At 38.2% G+C, this 26,022-nt stretch overlaps 2 protein-coding genes across 2 annotated transcripts in view; both read right to left on the bottom strand.

The window, feature by feature from the left end:
- kdm4b (lysine (K)-specific demethylase 4B) overlaps positions 1 to 9,016 on the bottom strand; it is a 28,161-nt gene extending 19,145 nt beyond the window's left edge. The window contains exons 1-6 of the mRNA XM_078790391.1: positions 8,859 to 9,016; positions 6,787 to 7,205; positions 6,411 to 6,586; positions 5,079 to 5,193; positions 3,446 to 3,639; positions 1,843 to 1,892 (exon numbers count right to left, since the gene is read on the bottom strand). Of these exons, the coding sequence (XP_078646517.1) occupies positions 1,843 to 1,892; positions 3,446 to 3,639; positions 5,079 to 5,193; positions 6,411 to 6,586; positions 6,787 to 7,164 (913 nt within the window). The 5' untranslated portion in view covers positions 7,165 to 7,205; positions 8,859 to 9,016. The remainder of the gene's footprint in view (positions 1 to 1,842; positions 1,893 to 3,445; positions 3,640 to 5,078; positions 5,194 to 6,410; positions 6,587 to 6,786; positions 7,206 to 8,858) is intronic.
- A 1,409-nt stretch (positions 9,017 to 10,425) lies between these two features.
- Positions 10,426 to 25,676, bottom strand: uhrf1 (ubiquitin-like with PHD and ring finger domains 1). The gene is made up of 17 exons (XM_058072715.2): positions 25,514 to 25,676; positions 23,147 to 23,309; positions 22,785 to 23,051; positions 21,654 to 21,808; positions 19,931 to 20,146; positions 19,681 to 19,796; positions 18,433 to 18,619; positions 18,104 to 18,227; positions 17,008 to 17,115; positions 16,815 to 16,919; positions 16,646 to 16,752; positions 16,393 to 16,555; positions 14,476 to 14,613; positions 13,304 to 13,403; positions 12,785 to 12,933; positions 11,880 to 11,978; positions 10,426 to 10,605 (listed from the first exon to the last, which is right to left on the bottom strand). Exons 2-17 carry the CDS (start codon positions 23,297 to 23,299, stop codon positions 10,459 to 10,461), a joined length of 2,334 nt encoding a protein of 777 aa, XP_057928698.2. The 5' UTR covers positions 23,300 to 23,309; positions 25,514 to 25,676; the 3' UTR covers positions 10,426 to 10,458.
- Between the last annotated feature and the right edge of the window lie 346 nt (positions 25,677 to 26,022).

Genomic DNA, 26,022 nt, shown 5'->3' with positions numbered 1-26,022 from the left:
TATCATGTACCCAGAAAAAATTATTACGTTTGATTCATGTTCATGTTAAAGGTTAAATAACTGTTAATAGTTATCCTCCCTATCCGTGTGGAAGTGGTAAGTTTTTGGCTTTTTAAGTTTAAAGGAAATAACTTTATATATATATATATATATATATATATATATATATAACAAATAAAAAAATAAAAATACAATAAAATATTAATAAATATTCATTATATTAAATATTAATATATATATATATAATATAACAGTCTTCAATGCTTCTGCTATACCCTCCACTTTTTCAGTGCTTTGGTTCTTTGCAAAAGCTCTGATAAAACATTAAATTATTATAAATTAATTTGTATTTATTATTAAATTATTAAATAAATGTTTCATGTTAATTTTTATTTTTCAACACAAAATAAGATGGAAAAATAAATAAGCAAATCAAAAAACTAATGAAACAAATGAACAAATTAATTTTTATTTATTATTAAATTATTAAATACATGTTTAATGTTAATTTTTATTTTTCAACACAAAATAAGATGGAAAAATAAATAAGCTAATCAAAAAACAAATTTAACTTTCATATCCGCGCCACGAGTTTGAGACCCCTGCTATACATGGTCTGTGGCTGAATGGAGGTTGCGGGGTGGGGGTTCTATTCCACGCGGCAACACGGTAAAACCTTGACTGACAGTAACAACAAACAGTGTATCTGTTGTTTCTTCAGTGTTTATAGCATGCAAAATAAGATAAGGAAAAAAATAAAGCCTGGAGTTCCTGCTGGAGTTGGTTGAAGGTGACTAATGGGCTGACAGCCTGACTACTGAACCCAATTAAAATACCACCGGCTCTCTGTTGGCCAACATTAACCTCAACCATTGTGTGGGTTTAAGCTTAAAAATTAAGTTCATACATCTATCCCTGCTCCCCATTTCCGCCGACTGCATCCAAAAACGACGCCGCAGCGGATAACGGAAGGCTGCCATTCATTGTGGCAAAAGCCGAAAGACGGGTTTGCAAGTAACGAGACCGTCGTCGCGAACCCCATTAGGCGTTCCTACGACGCTCATGACTGTCTCTTTAGGACGTCGTAAACAGTTTGACAGCCGGCGCTGACGACGGCTTTTAATAGGTCAGCGGGTGCTTGTTAAATAACGTTAGTGCTCCTTGCCTCCCACTTTGCACACCCACTGCCAGCTGCTCGGAAAGAGGACGGCGGCAATTGGCCTCTGCCTCAAGGCGAGATGGCTAAAGTCCTTCTGCAGTACTTCCTGATATTAGAAATCAATAAATCCCTGTTGCCTCAGTTCTGCATGAAACAATTCGCTAACAATTATTATGCTTATTGCTAATAACAACAAGTCACATTCTACGCACTTGGTGTGCAATTTGTGACCCAAAATGGCGCACCTTGGCACGACATGCCAAGTGCTGTTTACATCTAGTGATGCTGCTCATTAACTAAGATAAGATATGTATATATATATATATACAAAATACACAATATAAACAACCCAAGTATTAACAAAATCAAGTTTTACCCCGAGTTATATATAAATACAGTATGCAGTCTATGCACTATGAGATCTTGCTAGTGACTTAATATGAGGCATTATAGAAATACTTCACATAGAACTTAATATATTGCATTTAGAGCAGGGGTCTCAAACATGCGGCCCGCGGGCCAACTTTTTTAAAAAGCAAAAAGAGAAAAAAATGTCTTCTTATAGCCGCCCGATAACACTCAAGGATTGAATTTTTTAATTTTTTTAAAAAAAAGTATTTCAGTGAAAATAAAGTTAAGGTTCTAAAAATAGAAAAAAAACAACAGAATCCTTAGGGTCTCACCTTGCGCCAGTCTCTCCAGCCTCTTGCCATGCTCCGGCGGGACAGCGTACCTGCAGAGAGAGGAGAGAAAAATCAGCACCGGCTTCTCAAGGACAGGACAATGAAAGTATTATTTGTAGGAGAACGTTAGGTCGCATCAAATATTGTTAGAGAATAACACATATCACTATATGTATACAAATATCTTACTTTTTATTTTTCTACACAAAATAAGATGAAAAATAAATAAACAAATCAAGAATAAACATCAGTAATAAATAAATAAATATAATAATAATAATAAAAAAGCAAATAATAAAAACTTAAGAAACCACATATAGTTGGTGGGTAGACAAATGATTTTTTTCAGATTAAAATGAACAAAGCATTATTAGAGCCCTGTAGACATGACAAAACACGACTATAGTCACATTTATACTCTCTTTATTTACAACATATTGCGCAACTGCAGGGTCTTGAGACACATGCTAACTCGCACACTAGAGAGCTAGCGACCTAAACGGTAGCCTCCAAGTTATTTCCTTTCAACTTATATAGCCAGAAAATTACCACTTCCACACAGATAGTGAGGATAACTATTAACAGTTATTTAACCTTTAACATGAACATTAATCAAACGTAATAATTTTTTTCTGGGTACATGATACCATACAGCATCCATATCAAACTAACATTAAACTTTCATATCAAGGCGGGGGCCTCAAACTAGTGTCCTGCGGGCCAACCGCGTGTTTGAGACCCCTGCTATATGCGTGACATTAACGCTCAGTTTGGACTCTTTGGAAAAACAATCCGACTGCACTTCCGGAATAACTGTACATATATTTATACTGTTTAATTCTGTATATTTTGTATTTTCATTCCTTTTTTTTAATAGATGTGTCTGCACCTACTTCACCAAAACAAATTCCTAGTATGTGTTTGATCATACCTGGCAATAAACCGTTTCTGATTCTGATTGCACTGTCAACCTTCGCCTGTTATTGCTTTAAGTTAGTTTGGATTTATGAAAGAAAAAAAAATACCTTTTATACGTGAAGTAAGTTTTTTTTATACAAGTTACAGAAATATTTTGTCTATTTTTCATGCAACGCTTCAGAAAAATGCAATTTGGGAACCAAAAGCAATCTAAAGTCTAAACATGATGGTTGTTTGGCATGAAGGGAAAAGTCAAGTGTAAAATAAGACAAAGAGAACAAAGATGAAAGTGAGCGGCAACAACACTGACAGAAGAATAATGAGGCATCGGGGAGGGGGGGTGGAAATGATATGGAAAAGTTTCTTTCAGTCAGAGATGGGGAGACACGGCGGCACACTGCCACCTGTGGGCCGACGTTCGCAGCGGCAGGTAGGTTTCCTAGGCTTCGCTGGTTTATTGACATCTAAAAAAAGGCCTTTGTGGTCATTTTCTGCTGGTTTTTTGGACACCATATCAAATACAATGACAGGGCAGGGTACACCCTGGACTGGTCGCCAGCCAGCCAATCACAGGGCACATATAGACAAACAACCATTCACACTCACATTCATACCTATGGACAATTTGGAGTCGCTAATTAACCTAGCATGTTTTTGGAATGTGGGAGGAAACCGGAGTACTGACCAAGACTTGGACTGGCCGAAATGCAGGTAGTTAATGCTGTAGAGATCCATGTCCTCCGTGTGCCAGGCGAAGGTGGTCTTCCACATGCCGAAGTACAGATAGGGAGTGTTGACGCCCTCGATGACGATCCCGCACTCCTGCTCCACCATGTCGAGGAGTGTGTTCAGATGGCCGATGTTCCACTCTTGGATGTTCTGAAACGAGACGGGACGCAAGTACGTTGAGCACGCTTCTAATTAAGTCTTTGCAAGTCGAGCGGCGGTTCCACCACCAGATGGGGCTACAACCTTAAAACCACGCAGTTCTGTGTGCATTCATTAGATCATCGGTCTCAAACACGCGGCCTGGACACTAGTTTGAGGTTTGATATGAAAGTTTAATGTCAGTTTGATATGGATGCTGTATGGTATCATGTACCCAGAAAAAATTATTACGTTTCATTAATGTTCATGTTAAAGGTTAAATAACTGTTAATAGTTATCCTCCCTATCCGTGTGGAAGTGGTAAGTTTTTGGCTATTTAAGTTGAAAGGAAATAACTTGAAGGCTACCATTTAGGTCGCTAGCTCTCTAGTTTGCGAGTTAGCATGTCTCTCAAGACCCTGCAAATGCGCAATATGTTGTAAATCAGGGGTCTCAAACACACGGCCCAAATGTGGCCCGCAGGACACTAGTTTGAGGCCCCCGCCTTGATATGAAAGTTTGATATGGATGCTGTATGGTATCATGTACCCAGAAAAAATTATTACGTTTGATTCATGTTCATGTTAAAGGTTAAATAACTGTTAATAGTTATCCTCCCTATCCGTGTGGAAGTGGTAAGTTTTTGGCTATTTAAGTTGAAAGGAAATAACTTGGAGGCTACCGTTTAGGTCGCTAGCTCTCTAGTTTGCGAGTTAGCATGTGTCTCAAGACCCTGCAGTTGCGCAATATGTTGTAAATAAAAAGAGTATAAATGTGACTCCACACTGGGGGCTGTGTCGGGACTGCTGAGGGGGTGCCGTCCTTGGGTCCCTCCGACCCGGCCGGCTGGGGGTTCCTCCCTTTGATGTGGGGGTCCGCCCGTCTGTCGGAGTCGGGGGGACGTCCTCCCAGTGTGGACGGCCCCAAAGGTGGCGTTGCCTTGATCCTCAGTGCCATGGCATGTCTCCCTAATGTGTGTGATTGTGTGTGTGTGGGGGGGTGGGTGTGTGTGTGTGTGTGTCTAGTATGGAGGGAGGGAGGGAGGGAGGGGCTTTCTTTGTTTCCTTTTAATTGTGGTAATTGTTTTTACTTTTTTCTGTAAAGCACTTTGTGTTGCATGTCTTTGCAGGAAAAGTGCTCTACAAATAAAGTTGATTTGATTTGAATTAATGTGGTCTGAGATAGAGAGTTATTTTATTCACTGGCATGCACATATACATCATCGTCAAAAATAAAAAACTGTGTACTTGGTTTACTTCAGATCATCAGTTCATCGGTCCAATCCTTTATCATAGTATAATTGTACTTAACTTTGAATAGTAATAATAGTAATTCTACACGTTATATTTACAATTTACTGTTTGCAAGAACAAGAAAACATGACAACGAACACTTCATGCAGCAACTACACGGTATTGCAAGTCTACTTCAGGGACACACCCAACACTCACCTCGTCGTAGATAGATCCACTAACGTCGGCGCCGTAAATGGGCGACACAAAAGTCAGGTTCTTCCAGTACTTCCTCTCCAGGTCATCAAAGTCCTTATGGCGAGGTGTGCAGTACCTGGAATGGGACAAAAGCATTATAAAATACAGTGGGTCGTTACGTTAAACGCAATTTGTGAGTGTATTTTTAAGTTTGTCTACTCTGTCGGCGCTTGCATTGTCTTGGGGCAGTTGGAACGCAACTCTGGCTCTGGGCAGTTTTGTTTTTTAAAGCACACAGAGCAAACAGGATCCACAGAGTCCATATAAGACACAACTATAGTAATTACATGTGCAATTGGCTTCATTGACTTCAGGTGCAACAGCAACATGCTACATACTAGCACCAAGAAATAAAAGCAAATATACAAATATATGAACGTACGATATTAATGTTATGCAAAAACAACAATATAAATTTGGCCAGTGATAGACATTCTAGTACAGGGGTCTCAAACTCAATTTACTTGGGGGCCACTGGAGCTCGGGTCTGGGTGAGACTGGGCCGCATCAGGTTTTCAAAAAAAAAAAAAAAATTTATTAAAAACAAAAAAATTTTAAAAACTTCGCTTTGGTTCCAATTTTCTACAAGAAAAGCTCTGATAAAACATTCCACTGTTCTCAAATATATTTTCAACATGAAATAAGATGAAAAATAAATAAACAAATCAAGAATAAAGAAAATCAATTAGTAATAAATAAATATAATAATAATAATAATAAAACGGCAAATAATAAAAACTTAAGAAAGCACATATAGTTGGTGGGTAGACAAATGATTTTTTTCAGATTAAAATGAACAAAGCATTATTAGAGCCCTGTAGACATGACAAAACACGACTATAGTCACATTTATACTCTTTTCATTTACAACATATTGCGCAACTGCAGGGTCTTGAGACACATGCTAACTCGCAACCTAGAGAGCTAGCCACCTAAACGGTAGCCTTCAAGTTATTTCCTTTAAACTTATATAGCCAAAAACTTACCACTTCCACACGGATAGGGAGGATAACTATTAACAGTTATTTAACCTTTAACATGAACATGAATCAAACGTAATAAACTTTCATATCAAGGCGGGGGGCCTCAAACTAGTGTCCTGCGGGCCACATTTGGCTTAATTATGTGATGCATTCAATTGTAATCTGATGCATGTTCAAATGAAATTAAACCATTACCATTACCAGAGTCAAGAACAAATACTGTTTGACTGTCCGGTTATGAAATGGTTCTATTATCATCATTACGGTAGTTACCGCAAGAGGCTGCAAATGTACATCGTAAAATACTCACTTTTTACTGTTGGCCAGCTTACGGTACTCGCTCACCGTCATGGACTTCTTCTGGATGTTGTACTGCGTGAAAAGGCCAGACTGGCCAGTCACCACTTGCATGATGGGAGCTGGGATCACCATGTCCTCGATGGTGTCGTAGCATTTTCGTGGCTTCCAACCCTCTGGCGGAATCACCTGGGCAGGAGATACTCTGATTTAATAATGGCGTTAGCACACAGGATTCACAGCTAGGAGACCCGAGTTCAATTCCACCCTCTGTTATCTCTGTGTCATTCCGGGTTCCTGATTCCGGGTTCCACCAATGGGAGAACCCTGTGTAAGAACTATACCAGACCACAGTAAGCTTCTGTGCACGTGTGGTCCTCGGTCCTCACCTTGGCCAGGCCAGCACGATGAGCTCCTTGACTCTCCATGTAGACCACGTATTTGGCAAAGTCTTTAAATTCCTCCATGGTGGGGCGAAAGGTCATGATCTTACAGTTGGGGTTCTTTGTGCAGGATAGTGACGGCGGCGGCGGAACAGCGGCGGCCGGGGGCGGCTCGGAACCGTGAACGAGGCCATCGACAACATCGGGGCCCGGAGGCTGAACCGGTGCGGCGGTCGGAGCAGGACTGGGATCCGAGGTCGTTGCCGCGTCGGGTTTCGTTGCCAACGCAGGAACCAGAGCGGGAATCAGATCCTGGGATGCAGGGGGCGAGGGTGGAACAGGCTGAGAAGGCCGCATCATGTCCATGAGTATGTCAGTCGCCATTGGGGGGGGGGGGTTCAGGGTTGCAGGTACACCTGCAGGACCTGCAGAGGAAAAAGTTGACATTCAATATGTTAGAAAATCAGATTTTGCATTTCTCTTAGTCTTTCCATCTTTCTGGACCGCCATGTATAGATTTATGTTTTGTTTTCTTTTTAGATTTGGTGCCACCAGTTCACCAACACCCTACAACATATTGCGCAACTGCAGGGTCTCGAGACACATTCTAACTTGCAAACTAGAGAGCTAGCGACCTAAACGGTAGCCTTCAAGTTATTTCCTTTAAAGTTAAATAGCCAAAAACTTACCACTTCCACACGGATAGGGAGGATAACTATTAACAGTTATTTAACCTTTAACATGAACATTAATCAAATGTAATAATTTTTTCTGGGTACATGATACCATACAGCATCCATATCAAACTTGCGCGGGCCGCACTAACATTAAATTTTCATATCCTATTTTCATGTCCTAGGCCGCGTGTTTGAGTCCCCTGGTGTACATTATCTTTAAAATCTATAAAATCGAATCAGTCAGCCTCACATGCGTTTCTTTTAAACCTAAGAAGTAAAACAAAAAACTACCACTGCCACACTGAATAGGAGGAGAAGCTTTTTTTTCAGTCTGTCATGTGATGCCATGGCTGACCTCATGGAGTGTTAAGGTAACGGCTCATCATTTTATGTCTTCACAGCCGTCTAGTGACCAGAATCACACAAAATCACATGAAAATGATACATAGTTCATGGTGTGATATTTGTAAATAAATGACTTTGATGCAAAACAACCTCCTTGTGTTGGTATCGTTGTTTAAATATTTACAAAAAAGCTAAAAATATTTGTGTCAAAGTGATGCTTGAAGTGTATCTTTTCCTGAAATATATCCAATGAACACAATATTCGACGTGCCTTGAAAGATGCGGGGCCACACTTTGGACACCCATACAAAGCCACCATATGCAACAAATCATAACAGTAACATAACGAATGCTGTACATTGATTGACAGCAAATATGGCCCCCAGTTTCAGGGCGGGTGTAACAAATGACAGGTTAACTACACTTAAATGACTTTTTTTCAGTACAATATGTTACTTTTAAACATAAACGTACATTGAAACGTGCTTCGGAATGAGTGACGACTTTCGGAAACGGAGCTCAACCAAAACAAGCCAGGGCCTGTAACGAACCCTTTAAATTGTAACACAGGGCCTTAGAGCGACTACGTTACCGCAGCAAGTTTACCTCCTGTGGATGGATGGAGTGGTGCGATGCTTCCACACCAGGGGGCTGCAAAAGTCGTCGACTATTTCCTTCACGTTTTTTAATTTACGCTGCTAATTCGATTTTACGTATGTCAGCTGCTAGCCGCGACGTTAGCCGTGCGAAACTGACATGAAGTGTTGCTAGCATGTTATCTTCCCAGACAACAACGAACGCTTAACGGAAGAGTATCTTTAATCAAACGTATACGTTAAATGTACAATTTTAATCGATAAGGGTTGCTGCGTTTCGTGCATATAAAAGAAAAAAATATATTAAATGACATTTCACCGTACCCTTAGCTTACACAGGCTAGCGTCTGCTAGCCGCAGTTAAAGAAAAAAACAAAACACCACCGACGACTACATAAGGATTGAGTGAGATTGGATTATTTGGAAATAAATACAATAGCTCAATTTGTGTAAATATTACCTCCTGTGGTGTCTTGTAGTTGATTTCCGTATTTATCAGTCGATTTGATGTCGTTTTCTTGCAAATTTGGTGGATCGATCTCCCTCTAGCATTACCAAGCTAAAGCTATTTGAGGTCACGCCCACTCTTGGAATCCACGTTGTGCGATTGGCTCGATGACGTCGCTGGGGGAACTTTACTCATAAAGTCAACGATATGATTGGGTCATTTTTTTTGACGGACAAATAAGAGAACCAATAACATCAGGCGATGATTTACTACCCCTAACGTGCACGTACTCAACCAATGATTATGCCACGCACGTACTCCCCGTGCATATTGTTATATGCGATCATGAAAATAATTTAAAAAATAAATAAATAAATAAAAATATATATACTGCCTACAATATTTCCAAATATACATATTTTTGGCAGTAACAAAGCAAAACTAAACCAAAACAGTATTTTATTATTTTATTGAATAGCAACGTATTGACAAAATTGCAACGTGTAGTTTCTAAAACCATATCAAAACTAAAATGGACATTATACAATTTCAGAAAAAAAATATACATTTCCCCCATTCTGCAAAACTGCCAAGCCAACAGACACTTGAGCAGAGCTGCCATGTGGTGGGTGTTCAAACTCCTGTTGAAATTCATTTTGCAAATAAATCATAAAAAAGGACAAGCAAGCCGTGGCAATTACACCAATATACTGGAGTTCAATTAAAGAATCAATTCAGGAGAACAGAGTGGAAGAAGAAAAAAAATCCTCAATGCAATTCTTTAGTAGTTACAAAAAAAAAAAAAAAAAAATCAGGCCTCTAGAGTGGATAGCGATACGTTAATAAAAAAAAAGGTGAAATAAAATACATATGAGATTTCTAGACTCGGTTAAAGAGCTGACTAGACGGGGGAGTTCTACATTACATGCTTCTTTGGAAGTCAACCTTTTCCTACCGATCAAAATACGTAGATATATTTAAATATCTGACTTGCAACGCTACAGTGCATTGAAAACTTCAAAAGTACAACAAAAAAACAAACAAACTTTGTATACGGTTGCACGTATTTCCTCTTCATGCAGTAATCATTTGATTACATGGGGAGAAAAATGGCATATTTATATGGATCATTTGACAGCATAGCTGGCCAATGTATGACATTATGACATGGGTGGGGGTTATAAAGGACATAGCTAACGGATTTTGGAAAAAAATAATTGCACCAAAATTGATCTACCTCACAAATATGTACAATTGGGCAGATATCTTAACCACTTCTGAGGGCTCAATTTTGAAAACGGATTTATCAGGCCGACTTCTTTTACTCGGTGGCCATCGTGTACGAGTTAATGGGAACACTAAAGAAAATAAAAAAAAAAAAAAAAAAAATCACATTTTAGGGTAGCAACGGCATAACAATAGGAATTTAAATTTACCATGAACTACAACGTCAATGAAGGACCAGATGGTTGCACTGGAGTCCGCATAAAAACGGTCAAGCTATAAAATTCATAAAAAAATATATTAAGAAAAAGAATGATTCTTTTATTGCCTCTCGACTGGAAAATTGCCCTTACACTTTTTGCATCGCTGAGACGGAGGAAGGCCATGATCATCGGCCGTTGGTGTAACCTGGGAAAAACTGATTTAGGATCTCCTGCAGAGGCTTGTTGACAGCCATGGAGTAGTTTTTGCCCAAATCGTGTCTGCAGGCCGGGCAGGTGTACACCTCTGCTTTGAAGGATCGCTGAAGGCATTCCTGCGTTGTGGGAAAAAAAAAAAAATTAAATACCTGGGGGTCATATTGTTCTTATGCTAATGTTTTAAAAGACAAATCATTACATTTTTTTATGTTTTCAAAATAAATTGTTCCAGACATTTTTTGACTTTAATACACATTTCTGTTTGGTAGCCTTTTGTTTTGTAACCAAATAGTTGATTTAACATGGCATTTCTCCTTGTTATGATTTCTGTCACATTTCAACCCCGACTACTGCATTCAAGAAGCGGATACGTTCTGTAAAAGAGTCCAAGTTGACTCAATTTAAAAAAAAAAATTGCTTCCTTAAAATTAAAATATTTAAAAAATATTAAATATCTAAATATTTAAAAATTAAGATATGTAAAAATATAGATAGTATTTAAATATTAAAATCTGAAGCCTTAAAATTTATCAAATTATTTCAGGTAATTTCAACACACAACAACGTTTCTCCAACTTAAAACAAAAAATTGTAACATTGCTGCCTTAAAATTAAAATCTTAAATATCTAAATATTTAGATATATGAAAATATAGATAATATTTAAATATTAAAATCTTAAGCCTTAAAATTTATAAAATTATTTCAAGTAATTTCAACACACAACTAAGTTTCTCCAACTTAAAAGACAGACTTAAAAATAAAAAATTGTAACATTGCTGCCTTAAAATTAAAATCTTTTTAAAATCTTAAATATCTAAATATTTAGATATAAAAATATAGATAATATTTAAATATTAAAAGCTTAAGCCTTAAAATCTATCAAATTATTTCAGGTAATTTCAACACACAACTAAGTTTCTCCAACTTAAAAAAAAAATTGCAACACTGCTGCCTTAAAATTAAAATCTTAAATATTTAAATATTTATATGTATAAAAATATAGATCATATTTAAATATTAAAATCTTAAACCTTAAAATTTATCAAATTATTTCAGGTAATTTCAACACACAACTAAGTTTTTCCAACTTAAAAATAAAAATTGTAACATTGCTGCCTTAAAATTAATTTTTTTTAAATCTTAAATATTAAATATTTAATATAGATAATATTTAAATATTAAAATCTTAAGCCTTAAAATCTATCAAATTCTTTCAGGTAATTCCAACACACAACTAAGTTTCTCCAACTTAAAAAAAGTTGTAACATTAATGCCTTAAAATTAAAATCTTAAACATTTAAATATATAAAAATATACATATAGTGTATTCTTTTAGTTCATAATTAAATAAACATTTGGGTCATGACTATTATTATTATTATTATTACCTTGCAGACATTGTGTTGGCACTCGGTGGTGATGGGCTGATAGACCACTTCTTGGCAGCAAATGCAGAGGAACACCTCTTCAACCTTGTTTAGGAATTTCTGCAGGAACAACAACATATTACAACATGTGACAAACATGCATCACAATGTTAGCAAACGTTTTATTTTAAAATTACATTTAACATAAAAAAATAAAAAATCAGGCTGCACGGTGTACGAGTGGTTAGCGTGCACGCCTCACAGCTAGGAGACCAGGGTTCAATTCCACCCCTGGGCCATCTCTGTGTGGAGTTTGCATGTTCTCCCCGTGCATGCGTGGGTTTTCTCCGGGTACTCATTCCAAAAAGACAATTTCATCAGGGAGGGTGATGTCAATGCAGCCACTCCCGTCGTAGCGCTGCTTAAAATGATTCTTGCTCACGTCCGTGTTATCAATAAATCCCAATTATAAGCAAAAAAAAAAAAAATCCAGAATCCTGAAACTATATAAGGTTCCTAAAATATTGTGACAGGTCAATAACACTCAATAGGTTATTACTTAGGCCTATAAATATATATATATTTAATTGTTCAATAAATATAAGATTTGCAAAAATGAATCATTTTTAATGACCTCTCATGGTGGTACCACCACGGCACATGGCCCACACTTTGGGAATCACTGATCTAGACAATTTCATCAGGGAGGGTGATATCAATGCAGCCACTCCCGTCGTAGCGCTGCTTAAAATGATTTTTGCTCACGTCCGTTTTATCAATAAATCCCAATTCTAAGCAAAAAATAATAATCCAGAATCATGAAACCGTACATATTACAAAATATCAACATTACTTCAGGAGTTGCATCATCTCCTGGATGCTTTACACTTGTTTTTCCCTGAAATATAAAAAAACCGGAAGCTCACCGGTCCGAGTGACAGAGACTCCATGGCTTCATCCCACAGCTTTTTGTTTTGCGTATCATTCTTGATGAGCGCTTTCTGTTCTCCAGAAAGCTTGTAAACCTCCACTTTCACTTTCTTGGGACTCTTTGCTGGTGAACTCTTGCCGGCGCCTGATAGAAGAGAACAAGAACGTTTAAAAAAATGATAATTTACATACCAGACCTAACACTGTATAATTGGTTGTAGGATATTATCAATGGCAATGGTTAGGAAAACTCTGGTCTTGACACAGGCTGCACGGTGATTGAGTGGTTAGCGCACAGGCCTCACAGCTAGAAGACCCAAGTTCAATTCCACCGATCTCTGTGTGGAGTTTGCATGCGTGTGTTTTCTCCGGGTACTCCAGTTTCCTCCCACATTCCAAAAAAACATGCTAGGTTAATTAGCGACTCCAAATTGTCCATAGGTATGAATGTGAGTGTGAATGGTTGTTTGTGTACATGCGGCCTGTGATTGGTCGGCATTGAAAATGTCACTTACCGCCGCTCTCAGACTTTCTCTTCCTCTTTGCCTTGCTGGGTGTCTCCTCCTCTTCCACCTCACTTTTGTTCTCCTTCTCTTTCTGATAGCCCGCAGGATACTGTGAACCAAGTACGATAAGGATATACGTAATAATCCTCAAATTGGGACATTTATTATTATTTATTCCACTAAATATAAAGAGTCTTGAACCAGTCATGATGTGCTATATATATCACTATATTGACACTTACTATGGTACCCATTATGGCATTGGATGCTCATATCACCTACTTCGGTACGTGACAATTTTTTTTTTAAATAAATAAAAATAAAAAATATATATAATTAATCCAAAAAAAATATACTATGGAAAATTAATGTGCTGCAGATGCCACAAAAATGCGCACAAACCTCAAAAATAACAAGCGAGAAATGCTGCAACTTCACAAAACAAAACGCACAGTTGCCGGACCTTGGCTACATAAATACTACTTTGTGTTACAACTACTAGTACTTTGGTACGAGACAAAAAATAAAATAAAATAAATAAATAAACATAAATTAAAAAAAAATAAATTTAATTAAACAAAAATATAAAATAAACAAAAATATAAATAAATACATAAATTTAAAAATTAAATTAAACAAAAATATAAAATAAACAAAAATAAAATAAAAATTAAATTAAACAATATAAATAAACAGAAACACAATAAATAAAAATTTAATAAAAAAATATAAACTAAACAAAATAATAATAAAACAAAAATAAATAAAAAACAAATAATAAGTGAATTAATAAACAAATATAAATAAATATATACAAATTAAATTAAACAAAATATAAAAGAAAAATAATAATAAAATAATAATAATAAAAATAAATAAATAAATAGAAATAAATAAAATATTTTTTAAATAAAAACAAACAAAAATAAAATTAAAAATAAAAAAAAACCTTAAACTATATTAGGAAAGCAGGAAGTGAACAAATTATAACAGTTACTGATTGTAAAAGTACCAGATGTAGGGGTAGGATTTAATAAGCTTTGCTTCTTCCTACTCCTTTTTGGACATGTGGAACTGGGAACTGATTATGTGATGCATTCAATTGTAATCTGATGCATGTTCAAATGAAATTAAACCATTACCAATATAAAGCGAGAGTTGACAATGACTATGAATATTACCTGCATGACAAGACCGAGCTTCTTGATGCGTTCCTTGCCATCTCTGGTCCACGGTGCCGGCTCGTCGTCATCACGTTTGAGAAGATAACGCCAAACCAGAAAGCCAGATTTGCCTTTCTCTGGCCAGTACTTGACAATCTACAACAGAGACAAAAAAATGTTAAAAATTGGGCTCGACAATAACGATGTACCGATGGCCCGGGGCAATTAAATCCAATCAGTGATATTCCCGTCGGGCAAGTGTACTTTGGTATGCCATACTGTGAAGAATTTTTTTTAAAAGCGGTTCTTGTTGAGTGTTGGTAAAAAAACACGGACTACGTAATTCCGGTGGTAATTTGCAAACCAATCCTTGCAAATCTTGAAATGGACCAATCAGAATCGTTTATTTAGATCACAATCCGTGTTTTAGGCACACCCGTTCTTGTTCACGATCAACCAATCAGCAATGGTTTGACTAGGAAAACATCCATCATGGCGTCCCTGCCAACATGGTCTAATTCTTCAACAACTTGTGAAGGAAAAAAACAGCAAAAAGTGATGAACCAGTGCCTCGTAAACAAGTATTTTATTAGCGGCAGCAAATCAAATGATGGCACAGGTGAGTGAATCACATTGCTGTGACAATTTGAAGTAGTCACAATAAAAAAAAAAAAAACAGATTAGATCCAATACCAAGTGCTGATTTTGCACAAGCTACAAAATCTAGCGCTTCCATTTCTGTGTATTTTTCTCACCTTTGCTTCACAAATTATTGTTTGACCGTTGAGCATTTTTTTTTTCTGGATTAAAAACACTTTACTAGTACACAAATGTGTCTATTCAATAATGTTTTATTGTGGTGCACAACTTATAAATCCAAATTTCCATGCAACGTCATGATCTATGTAGGAAAACAACCACAAGAAATGATATTTCATCTTTGAGATTCTCATGTGATGCCACAAAAATGAGATGATATCATTATGGCGGTCTTTTCATTTTACATGGGGCAAGTTCGGGCAAGTAGTTCTCACCTTAAGGATTCCCTATGAGCAAGTCATTTTTGTTTTTAATGTAGAGCCCTGAAGTTAGCATGTACGTTAGGGTGCATCGAATTTGAATGGGAAATTTTAAATTCATAATATCAATTTGGCTGGCATTCCATTTTTTTTTCTAATGAACATAAAAATGTCTTGTGCAAAGTTTTGAGGAAATCCATTGAGATTTAGGGGTGCCACCTCACAAATTTCAGAAAATGTGCAATTGCCAAAAAGTATATATTTTTTTTTTAATTGTGCAATAAATATAATATTTGCAAAAATGAATCATTTTTAATGACCTCTCATGGCCCACCTACAGTACCACCACGGCCCACACTTTGGGAATCACTGATCTAGACAATTTCATCAGGGAGGGTGATGTCAATGCAGCCACTCCTGTCGTAGTGCTGCTTAAAATTATTCTTGCTCACGTCCGTGTTATCAATAAATCCCAATTCTAAGCAAAAAAAAAATCATGTTACAAAATAAACATTATTACTTCGGGAGTTGCATCATCTCCTGTATGCTTTACACTTGTAAATACTCTATAAATATGACTACAAATCATTCAAATTACAAAGACAAAACGGCAAATTTACTAGTAATATGTAATAGGAGTATAAATACCAACAAAAATATAAAGATCACATGAGAGTTTCTTCAGCTGCAGTGTTTGCTGACCTCAAATCTCCATGGCGACCATTGAACTGTTCACCACTTTAGTCCACAAAAACACCCCTAAATAATCATGTATTGGAAAAATATTTTCCATGTGTTGTTTCTACATATATTGGAACACTTTTAGTACCCAGCCATATCAAAATTCCATAATTGTGTTTTTTTTTGATGCACACTTTTAATGTACTTTGCAGGTGATGCTGGAATTAACTCTTACCTTGTAAATGCCATCATATCTGTTTCCTTCTTCGGGCGAGTATTTGCTGTGTTTTCGACCTTTGCAGCTGCGAACCACCCGTACCGGCTTGCCATCCTTCCAGTTCTTTGCCTGTGCACCATTCTTGTCATTGACCGGAACGTTGCAGTTGAGAGCAAGGGCGCTGCAGACGAATAGTTGAAAATTTAATACAAGAGTGATTTACATTTCTTAAAAAAAAAAAAAAAAAAAGTCGTTTCAATCAGCATCCTACCGGTTCATGTGAGTAAGTGTCTGGTCACATGATTGCTCAGCAGTTCTTTTGTTCCCGGACAGATCTCGCCCTCCAGAGCCGGTGTACGTGAACTCGTTTCCATCATCCTACAAAGAAATAAAACATCTAGCACGATTCTGCATGCAAAGTCATATTTAAATAACCGTACCACATCATCTTCATAGCCTCCTGCCAAAACGAGAGAATACGCGCCGTCGTTGCTCCTGCCGTGTATCCCAGCTACATGCGGCCTGTGGACACCGGACTCGCTGACCTACAAGGAACAGAATATTTCATTTATAGCCGCTGGAACAAAGGAGTACACTAGCTTCAGTAGTGGCACTGCAAATATTTGGACTAACCTGCACTCTGAACTTCCATAGGGAGCCCACAGGGACGCCGGGGATGGGGCCATAATGGTTTGATGGGACAATGGTGCACTGCTTTGTTCGACCCACACAAGCCATTCCCTGAGGAGAGGATACAATAAGGCAAACATTATCAAATATGTCTACAGATATGGTTTTTTGGGGCAGATATTGCTTTTGCTGCCTCAATTTACATGAAAAAATGACAATGATAACAAATATTACAGCATGTACACAGAAAAAATTGTTACATTTGATTCATGTTCATGTTAAAGGTTAAATAACTGTTAATAGTTATCCTCCCTATCCGTGTGGAAGTGGTATGTTTTTGGCGATTTAAGTTTAAAAGGAAATAACTTGGAGGCTACCGTTTAGGTCGCTAGCTCTCTAGTTTGCGAGTTAGCATGTGTCTCAAGACCCTGCAGTTGCGCAATATGTTGTAAATAAAATAAAGTATAAACGTGACTATAGTCGTGTTTTGTCATGTCTACAGGGCTCTAATAATGCTTTGTTCATTTTAATCTGAAAAAAATCATTTGTCTACCCACCAACTATATGTGGTTTCTTAAGTTTTTATTATTATTATTATATTTATTTATTACTGATTGATTTTCTTTATTCTTGATTTGTTTATTTATTTTTCATCTTATTTTGTGTAGAAAAATAAAAAGTAAGATATTTGAGAACAGTGGAATGTTTTATCAGAGCTTTTCTTGTAGAAAATCGGAACCAAAGCACTGAAAAAGTTTGTATATTTTTCTGTTTTTAATAAATGAGTTTGTTTTTTTTTTTGGAAAACCTGATGCGGCCCAGCCTTGCCCAGACCCTAGCTCCAGTGGCCCCCAGGTAAATTGAGTTTGAGACCCCTGCTTTAAAGAAAGGAGTTGAATAAAAGCAAGTAAACGGAGTAAAAGATACATTAAAATACAACATTTGTTAATACACAGGTAAAACAAGAGTAAAAGCGGTCGGGTATAAAAAGGCAAGCACGGAGTGAATGGGGCAAAAAGTTCCAGAGGGTGGGGGTGATTTACATCAAAACGTGTGATCGATACTTGGAAACATGTACGGCCGCATGTCATACACTCACCTTGCCCCAGTCCCTCTGGCTTGAGGAGCTGGCAGACGCCATCTTGGCTTTCTTCTTGCTCTCTTTCAGCTTCTCTCCGGCGAGCACAACTTCATTTGTGTCGATACGGCAATTTGGGCAATACCTGAATTCGGGGTGAAAACACAGCAGTATATCAATAAATAATTGATTGTTAAAAAAAACATATTTAGAAGGTCATGAAGATGTTTTCTAGGTTTTAACTCCAAACATATTCCATTTATAAATAAGGAATCCGACTTCACGGAAATTCACTGGAACCAATTAGAGAGCTGAGTTGGTGTTTGGAGAGCTGATCATATCATACTGACCAGTCCTCGTCCTCCGGGATGGTGGTTAGTGGTGGGTTCAGGCAGTACGTGTGATAGGCCATGTCGCACTCGTCACACAGGAGTTGCTTGTCTGGGTCCTGCTTGATGCCGCAAATGTTACAGTTGCACCAGCGGCAGTTTTTATCGGGATCGTCCTTGCAACGCTTGCACTCGGGTCCGTTTGAGCCTGGAAGATTGCAATCGTCATAGTTTTAAAAAATAAAAATAAATAAAATAAAGTGAAGCTTGCTGAAAGGAACAAAATGTCTACATCAGGGGGTTACCAAACTTTATCAACTCAGGGCCCAATTTGAGAATCTAAAAAATGTCCGCGGCCCACCTTTGTCTTATAAATATTTATTAGAATTATTTTTATTATTACTATTATTTTTTTTTATAATTTTTGTTTATTATTGCAATTATTTTTATAATTATTATTATTTATATTACTATTTTCACTATTATTATTCGGGGGTCTCAAACATGCGGCCCGCGGGCCAAATGTGGCACTAGTTTGAGGCCCCCGCCTTGATATGAAAGTTTAATGTTAGTTTGATATGGATGCTGTATGGTATCATGTACCCAGAAAAAATTATTACGTTTGATTCATGTTCATGTTAAAGGTTAAATAACTGTTAATAGTTATCCTCCCTATCCGTGTGGAAGTGGTAAGTTTTGGGCTATTTAAGTTGAAAGGAAATAACTTGGAGGCTACCGTTTAGGTGGCTAGCTCTCTAGTTTGCGAGTTAGCATGTGTCTCAAGACCCTGCAGTTGCGCAATATGTTGTAAATAAAGAGTATAAATGTGACTATAGTCGTGTTTTGTCATGTGTACAGGGCTCTAATAATGCTTTGTTCATTTTAATATGAAAAAAATCATTTGTCTACCCACCAACTATATGTGGTTTCTTAACTTTTTATTATTATTATTATATTTATTTATTACTGATTGATTGATTTTCTTTATTCTTGATCTTATTTTGTGTAGAAAAATAAAAATTAAGATATTTGAGAACAGTGGAATGTTTTATCAGAGCTTTTCTTGTAGAAAATCGGAACCAAAGCAAAGTTTATTCATTTTTCTGTTTTTAATAAATGCGTTTTTTTTTTGGAAAACCTGATGCGGCCCAGCCTCACCCAGACCCTAGCTCCAGTGGCCCCCAGGTAAATTGAGTTTGAGACCCCTGTGTTAAAGTTTGTAAATGTGAAAAGTTACGAGCTTGGAATGGCAACAGTAGCGAGTCTTACGTTTCAGAGGACTCTCAGATCCGGTAGGAGCGTCGTTTGTACAACCAGGCTCCTCGATTTTGTAGATTTCAGTCACAAACATGATGCGGCAGTCATTGAGAGAATCACCCGCATCCCTGCAAACAAGGAAACTCATTCAATTGTAATCAAAAACTGTTAATATAAAAAAAAATAATGTGATCCATAAAACACTCCTCAATATAGTACAGTATATGGAATCTGTCAATCAACAGAGCGTTATTAAACCTACCCGAGAAGGATCTTGGCATAAATCTCTCGTACGGTACGCGTCTCCCTTTTCTTCTGGATCTCAGCGTCGTACCAGTAGCCGCGTTCCTTGGGATCGTCCGGGTTGTAGTTGAGCATCACGATCATGCCAGGCTCCAACTGGTGCCACTGGAACACAGTGCGGGCCCTTGGACGAACATCCTTGGCCAGAAGTTCGATCACGCCGTTCTCCGGGTAGCTGCAACGGTAAATGTGACTTGACTTCGGGTATTGTGGCGTTTGTTTTGGCGTCCATGTTGAATGATGAGGACGTATTAAGAGTGCTACGCTGCCACACTCGGCCGTCTCTGTGTGGAGTTTGCATGTTCTTCCCGTGCTTGCGTGGGTTTTCTCCGGGTACTCCGGTTTCCTCCCACATTCCAAAAACATGCTAGGTTAATTAGCGACGCCAAATTGTCCATAGGTATGAATGTGAGTGTGAATGGTTGTTTGTCTAAATGTGCCCTGTGATTGGCTGGGATAGGATCCAGCACAGTATCACTCGGATACTGTGAACATCCAGCAGCAACACAACATTTTGGCATGACTACTATTTTGATGAAAAATATACTGAACCAGGGCTGCACAGCGGCCGGGTGGTTAGCACACAGGCTTCACAGCTAGGAGACCCGAGTTCAATTCCATCCTCTGCCATCTCTTATGAATGTGAGTGTGAACGATTGTTTGTCTATATGTGCCCTGTGGTTGGCTGGGATAGGCTCCAGCACCCCCACGACAGTATCACTCGGATACTGTGAACATCCAGCAGCAACACAACATTTTGGCATGACTACTATTTTGATGAAAAATATACTGAACCAGGGCTGCACAGAGGCCGGGTGGTTAGCACACAGGCTTCACAGCTAGGAGACCCGAGTTCAATTCCATCCTCGGCCATCTCTTATGAATGCGAGTGTGAATGGTTGTTTGTCTATATGTGCCCTGTGATTGGCTGGCCATCAGTCCAGGGTGTATCCCGCCACTTTTGCCCGAAGACAGCTGGGATAGGCTCCAGCACCCCTCGTGAGGATAAGCGGCAGAAAATGAATTAATTTTAAAAATAATATTTGCAAAAATGAATCATATTTTTAATGACCTCTCATGGCCCACCTGCAGTACCACCACGGCCCACCAGGGGGTCGCGGCCCACACTTTGGGAATCACTGTCTACATAAATGGGCATTTGGCATTCATTCATTTTTCTAAAATGAAATTTTTTTCATAATATTACACGTTTATTGTCGTCAAATTGCCAATTTTTTTTCTCAATATTTTGACTTTATTCTTGCAAAATTACAGCTGATTTTCCAGTTCTGTTAACTATTTCAACTTTCTTGTAAGTTTCTATGCCGCTTATCCTCACTAGGATTGTGGGGGTATGCTGGAGCCTATCCCAGCAGTCTTCAGGCGAAAGAGGCGGGGTACACCCTGGACTGGTGGCCAGCCAATCACAGGGCACATATAGACAAACAACCATTCACACTCACATCCATACTTATGGACCTCAGACCTCACAGCTAGGAGACCAGGGTTCGATTCCACACTTGGCCATCTCTGTGTGGAGTTTAAATGTTCTCCCCGTGCATGCGTGGGTTTTCTCCGGGTATTCCGGTTTCCTCCCACATTCCAAAAACATGCTAGGTTAATTAGCCACAGGTATGAATGTGAGTCAATGAATATGAAAACAACACAATGACGCGGCTTACTCTTCATATTTAACATGGTATAGTATCTCCTCCTCTGTGGGCTCCCCTTCAGCCTCGTCTCCTTTGGGGGTCTTGGTGGACTTGGTGACGTTCACAATCTGGGCCTCGAACCACGCCCCCATGTTCAAGTCTCTTGCGTCCACCATTTCATTGACCTAAGTGAATAGAGAAATTATGTAAGAGAAACGTTTAAAGCGGCAAACATCTTGTTGGGATCAATTGCAGGTTTGTCCTGTTTACATTGATAAATAATACAAATTTATAAAAACAATGGAGCTCATTCTTGTGTATATGTATAAAAGCAACCACTATTACATTTTACAGCCGTTCATGTGCATCTTATCATTTATGCATTTCTGTCGTCATAAACGTGCCATTGCCCAATGGCTGCACAAGTACGACATGTCTGTGCTGTTGCACCCCCACGACAGTATCACTCGGATACTGTGAACATCCAGCAGCAACACAACATTTTGGCATGACTACTATTTTGATGGAAAATATACTGAACCAGGGCTGCACAGAGGCCGGGTGGTTAGCACACAGGCTTCACAGCTAGGAGACCCGAGTTCAATTCCACCCTTGGCTATCTCTGTGTGGAGTTTGCATGGGTTTTCTCCGGGTACTCCGGTTTCCTCCCACATTCCAAAAACATGCTAGGTTAATTAGCGACTCCAAATTGTCCATAGGTATGAATGAGAGTGTGAATGGTTGTTTGTCTATATGTGCCCTGTGATTGGCTGGCCACCAGTCCAGGACAAAGACAGCTAGGATAGGCTCCCGCACCCCTCATGACCCTTGTGAGGAAAAGCGTTAGAAAATGAATAAATTAATGTTTGCACTCACTCATTCATTCATTAACACATTGCCGGAGAATAAGAAAACACAGCAGGAGGGATCACTGTTGTTAACTTAGCGACTTTGTCACTATATTTAGGGAGTAATCAGACCCCTATACAGTCGATTCCTTTTCAAAAAAAAGCAACTAGTGATATATAATATACAATAATAACATAATAATAACAAAAACATGGGATGCTGTTGAGGCTGTAATCCTGCTAAAAATATATTTATAAGGAAGGAATGAAAAGTACTAATAAAGCACTAATAAAGATTAATATTTAAATGTACCTTGTAATATCCGAAGCCAGGATCCGTGAGCTCGGCGGTGTTTGTTTGAGCGGAGGTGCCGGCGGTCTGAACCTCCATCTCGCCGTGAGTTGAGCCCTTGTCAGACTCGCTCTGTGTTGAGCCGCAGCCAGAATCGGAGTCCGAGAGCTCGGCTTCTTTGTCCTTGTTTTTGGCTACTTCAGCAGCGGGCGCGTTCTGTCTGATAAGCAACTGCACGATGTCATTCAGGCCCACGTTATAGTCGAAGATGGTGTGTCCGTCCTCCATCTTGAGAAAAGGTGAACAAAAAAAAAGGGTCCTCAAAGCCTCCATCATTTAAACTAAAATTCTAGATGAGCATTTATTTTTATTAAAAATCTTACCTGCTTGCCACGATAGAACAGCCTTTGTCGGTCGGGCTCCACCTTGAAGAGCTCCGAGATCTTCAGACGCAGCTCGTCCACCTTGGTGAGTTTGGATAACGCGTCCACCCGATGGGTTTCTTTCCCATCCATTGTACGCACCTGAATCCACATTGCAGCTGCCCTGAGAAGTGACAGGTTAACTCAAAAGATGGTAGGGATGTGTATTGGCAACAATCTGGCGATACGATACGATATATCACGATACTGTTAACAAGGCAATATTTTTTCCTTGTAGTTAAAGATTATTTCCTGGAAAAACTGAATTCCACCAGCAATATGCACTTACTAAATACATTTTTATTCCATTAAAAATGCAGAGTATACAGTCCCTTACTTATCCACCATTAGAAGAGTATTTTTGTGGAACAAAGTAACTAAAATCAGTAAAAAAAGTCCTTTAACCCTTAGATGCATAAGTGGCTCAAAAATGACCCGGTCAGGTTGTTTTCTTGAAATATATTTGTAATGAAAATTTTTTTATCATTTCATATTCCTGGTATTCCTAAAAAAAAAACACGTTTTTGATATCATGCCATTCACATTTTTAACTTATTTTTATACATTTTAAGAAATTTTAGTTTTTGTGTTACTACCCCAACCTTCCATAAGTGGGTCAAAAATGACCCGGTCAGGTTGTTTTCTTGAAATATCTTCCTAATGAAAAAATTGTATCATTTCATATTCCAGGTATTCCTCAAAAAACATGTTTTTGATATCATACCATTCATATTTTTAACTTACCTTTATGCTACACACAATAGATCCTCACATTTTCTATTTTTCAAAGATGTAAAAAAGTGAAAAATGAAGATGTTTCTAACATGAAATCATTCTTGTGTGGTCCTAAATATCATACAAGTGATTATTCCTAACCAAAATGGCAAAATTGGCATAAAAGGCATTGATTCTAGTATGGGTCATTTTTGACCCGCTTATGGAAGAGTGTAGGGTCCACTCACTCATTCATCTAAGGGTTAAGGATGCTTGAAATAACCATAATTTAACAAAATAGTGATATCAATTTGAAAAACAAAATACCTGCAATATCACAGTAGTACTTTTGTAGTATACAAAAAGGACCTTGGTATTTATTTTTTTTTTTATGGTTTAATTTCATTTGAACATGCATCAGATTACAATTGAGTGCATCCCATAATCAGTTCCCAGTTCCACATGTCCAAAAGGAGTAGGAAGAAGCAAAGCTTATTAAATCCTACCCCTCCATCTGGTACTTTTACAATCAGTAACTGTTACATTTGTTCACTTCCTGCTTTCCTAATATAGTTTAAGTTGTATTTTTTTTTATTTTTTGTCCCGTACTGAAGTACTAGTAGTACGAAGTAGTATTTATGTAGCCAATGTTCGGTAAATGTGCGTTTTGTTGTGTGAAGTTGCAGCATTTCTCTCTTGTTATTTTTGAGGTTTGTGCATATTTTTGTGGCATCTGCAGCATATTTATTTTCTGATATTACAGTGTTTGTGATTGCAGTTGAAATTAGCCGACATTTTCTAGCACCGTCGAGGACATCTTGCAGCTCCCGCACTGACCGGACATTGCACGGTGATGCTATGAGGGGGGGGGGGAGGCTGTCATTTGTGAACAACATCAGCAAAGGGAGGGAAGAAGCTCATTTAAATACAGTGCGGGAAACTGCCACAAGCCACGCCCAGTTCTTTTAAAACCAAGCACATCCGGACGCGAGGGAGCGCTAGCAAACAATGTGACAATGAAACATTTAAGTGTTACCTTCCAAGATGGTTAAAGCAATAATAAAAGTGATCGATGCTGAAATGCAAGAGCACCGTGGGGTGTCAAATAAATAGCCTGCAGAGTGCGTGGCGTGCACTTTAGCATCCACTCGAAAAAAAAACACCAACACAAGAGGACGAAATATAGAGAACCAGTAACAATAGCGTACAACAATAAAAACATTAATTCGGGTTTTTGTGGACTTGACAGAAATTTGCGAAATAGTTGAGGAAATTACACGTAAGAAGAAAGAAGTGGATTTGTTTCGCTTTAAAGTGGGGAAGCCTGTAGAAGGAAATGTATGGTATTCTTCACGATCACAGGCGAGCTAAGCAAGGTTCACTCCCATTCATTACAAAGCTTAACCTCCAATAAAGTAAATGTTAAAGTTTAAGTAGGATTTAGTGGAATTTGTCCTATGTAAAAACGGAAAACTTTTGAATTTGTTCGCGTCGGTAAGTCTTTGTGGTAAGCACGCTAAGAAACGAGGCATGACAAGTTAGCTAACCTCACTGTACCAGGCACCGACTGTAAATATAAAAAAAACTAAATGAGATATAATAAATTTCATTTACCTGTTTGTTCGTCCAAGTGGAAAAAAACGGAATTTAACGGACTGGTTCGTTTAACTCCGGTAACTTCTCCGCAGCTCCCGCAAGCCCAACTCGGATGCCTGTTGGCTTCTTTTCAATGAGTAATTCTTCAAGACTTTTGATATCCCACCCGATTTCACCAAGCCTACACGCCATTGGTTGCTTCACTCCCAGTAGCTGCACTTCATTGGCTGGCGGCACCGTCAATCTTTGGTGTAAATGGCGCTCAGTTTCAGCGCGCGAAAGAACATTCTCGTGGGCGCAGCTCACTTCCGACAATTCATCGCGAGATTATGAAGTGCCCCTAAATCACGTGCCCTGACAGATGGTTGCCTAGCTAAACATGTTGGGGTCGTACCGCGGTACTTTATCTTTTCATCAAAGGTTTACTCGACGTTTACTGAACGTCAGAAAACCCTTTAAGACGGACATTATACACTGTGTATTTGTGTGTATATATACATATTTTGTCAAATTGTAAAAAAAACCCG

Source organism: Doryrhamphus excisus, linkage group LG4 (assembly GCF_037039965.1).
Source record: "Doryrhamphus excisus strain RoL-2023G ecotype Guam linkage group LG4, RoL_Dexc_Guam_v1.1, whole genome shotgun sequence".
NCBI lineage: Eukaryota > Metazoa > Chordata > Actinopteri > Syngnathiformes > Syngnathidae > Doryrhamphus > Doryrhamphus excisus.
This window is presented reverse-complemented; position numbering and strand designations above follow the sequence as displayed.

Coding starts and splice junctions, on each gene's coding strand:
- uhrf1 (XM_058072715.2), bottom strand. CDS start 23,299: ATGTGGATTCAGGTGCGTACAATGGATGGGAAAGAAACCCATCGGGTG. Junction 13,404..14,475: donor AGCTCGGTCTTGTCATGCAG/GTAATATTCATA, acceptor CTTGGTTCACAG/TATCCTGCGGGCTATCAGAA. Junction 11,979..12,784: donor AGTCTCTGTCACTCGGACCG/GTGAGCTTCCGG, acceptor TTGTTCCTGCAG/AAATTCCTAAACAAGGTTGA.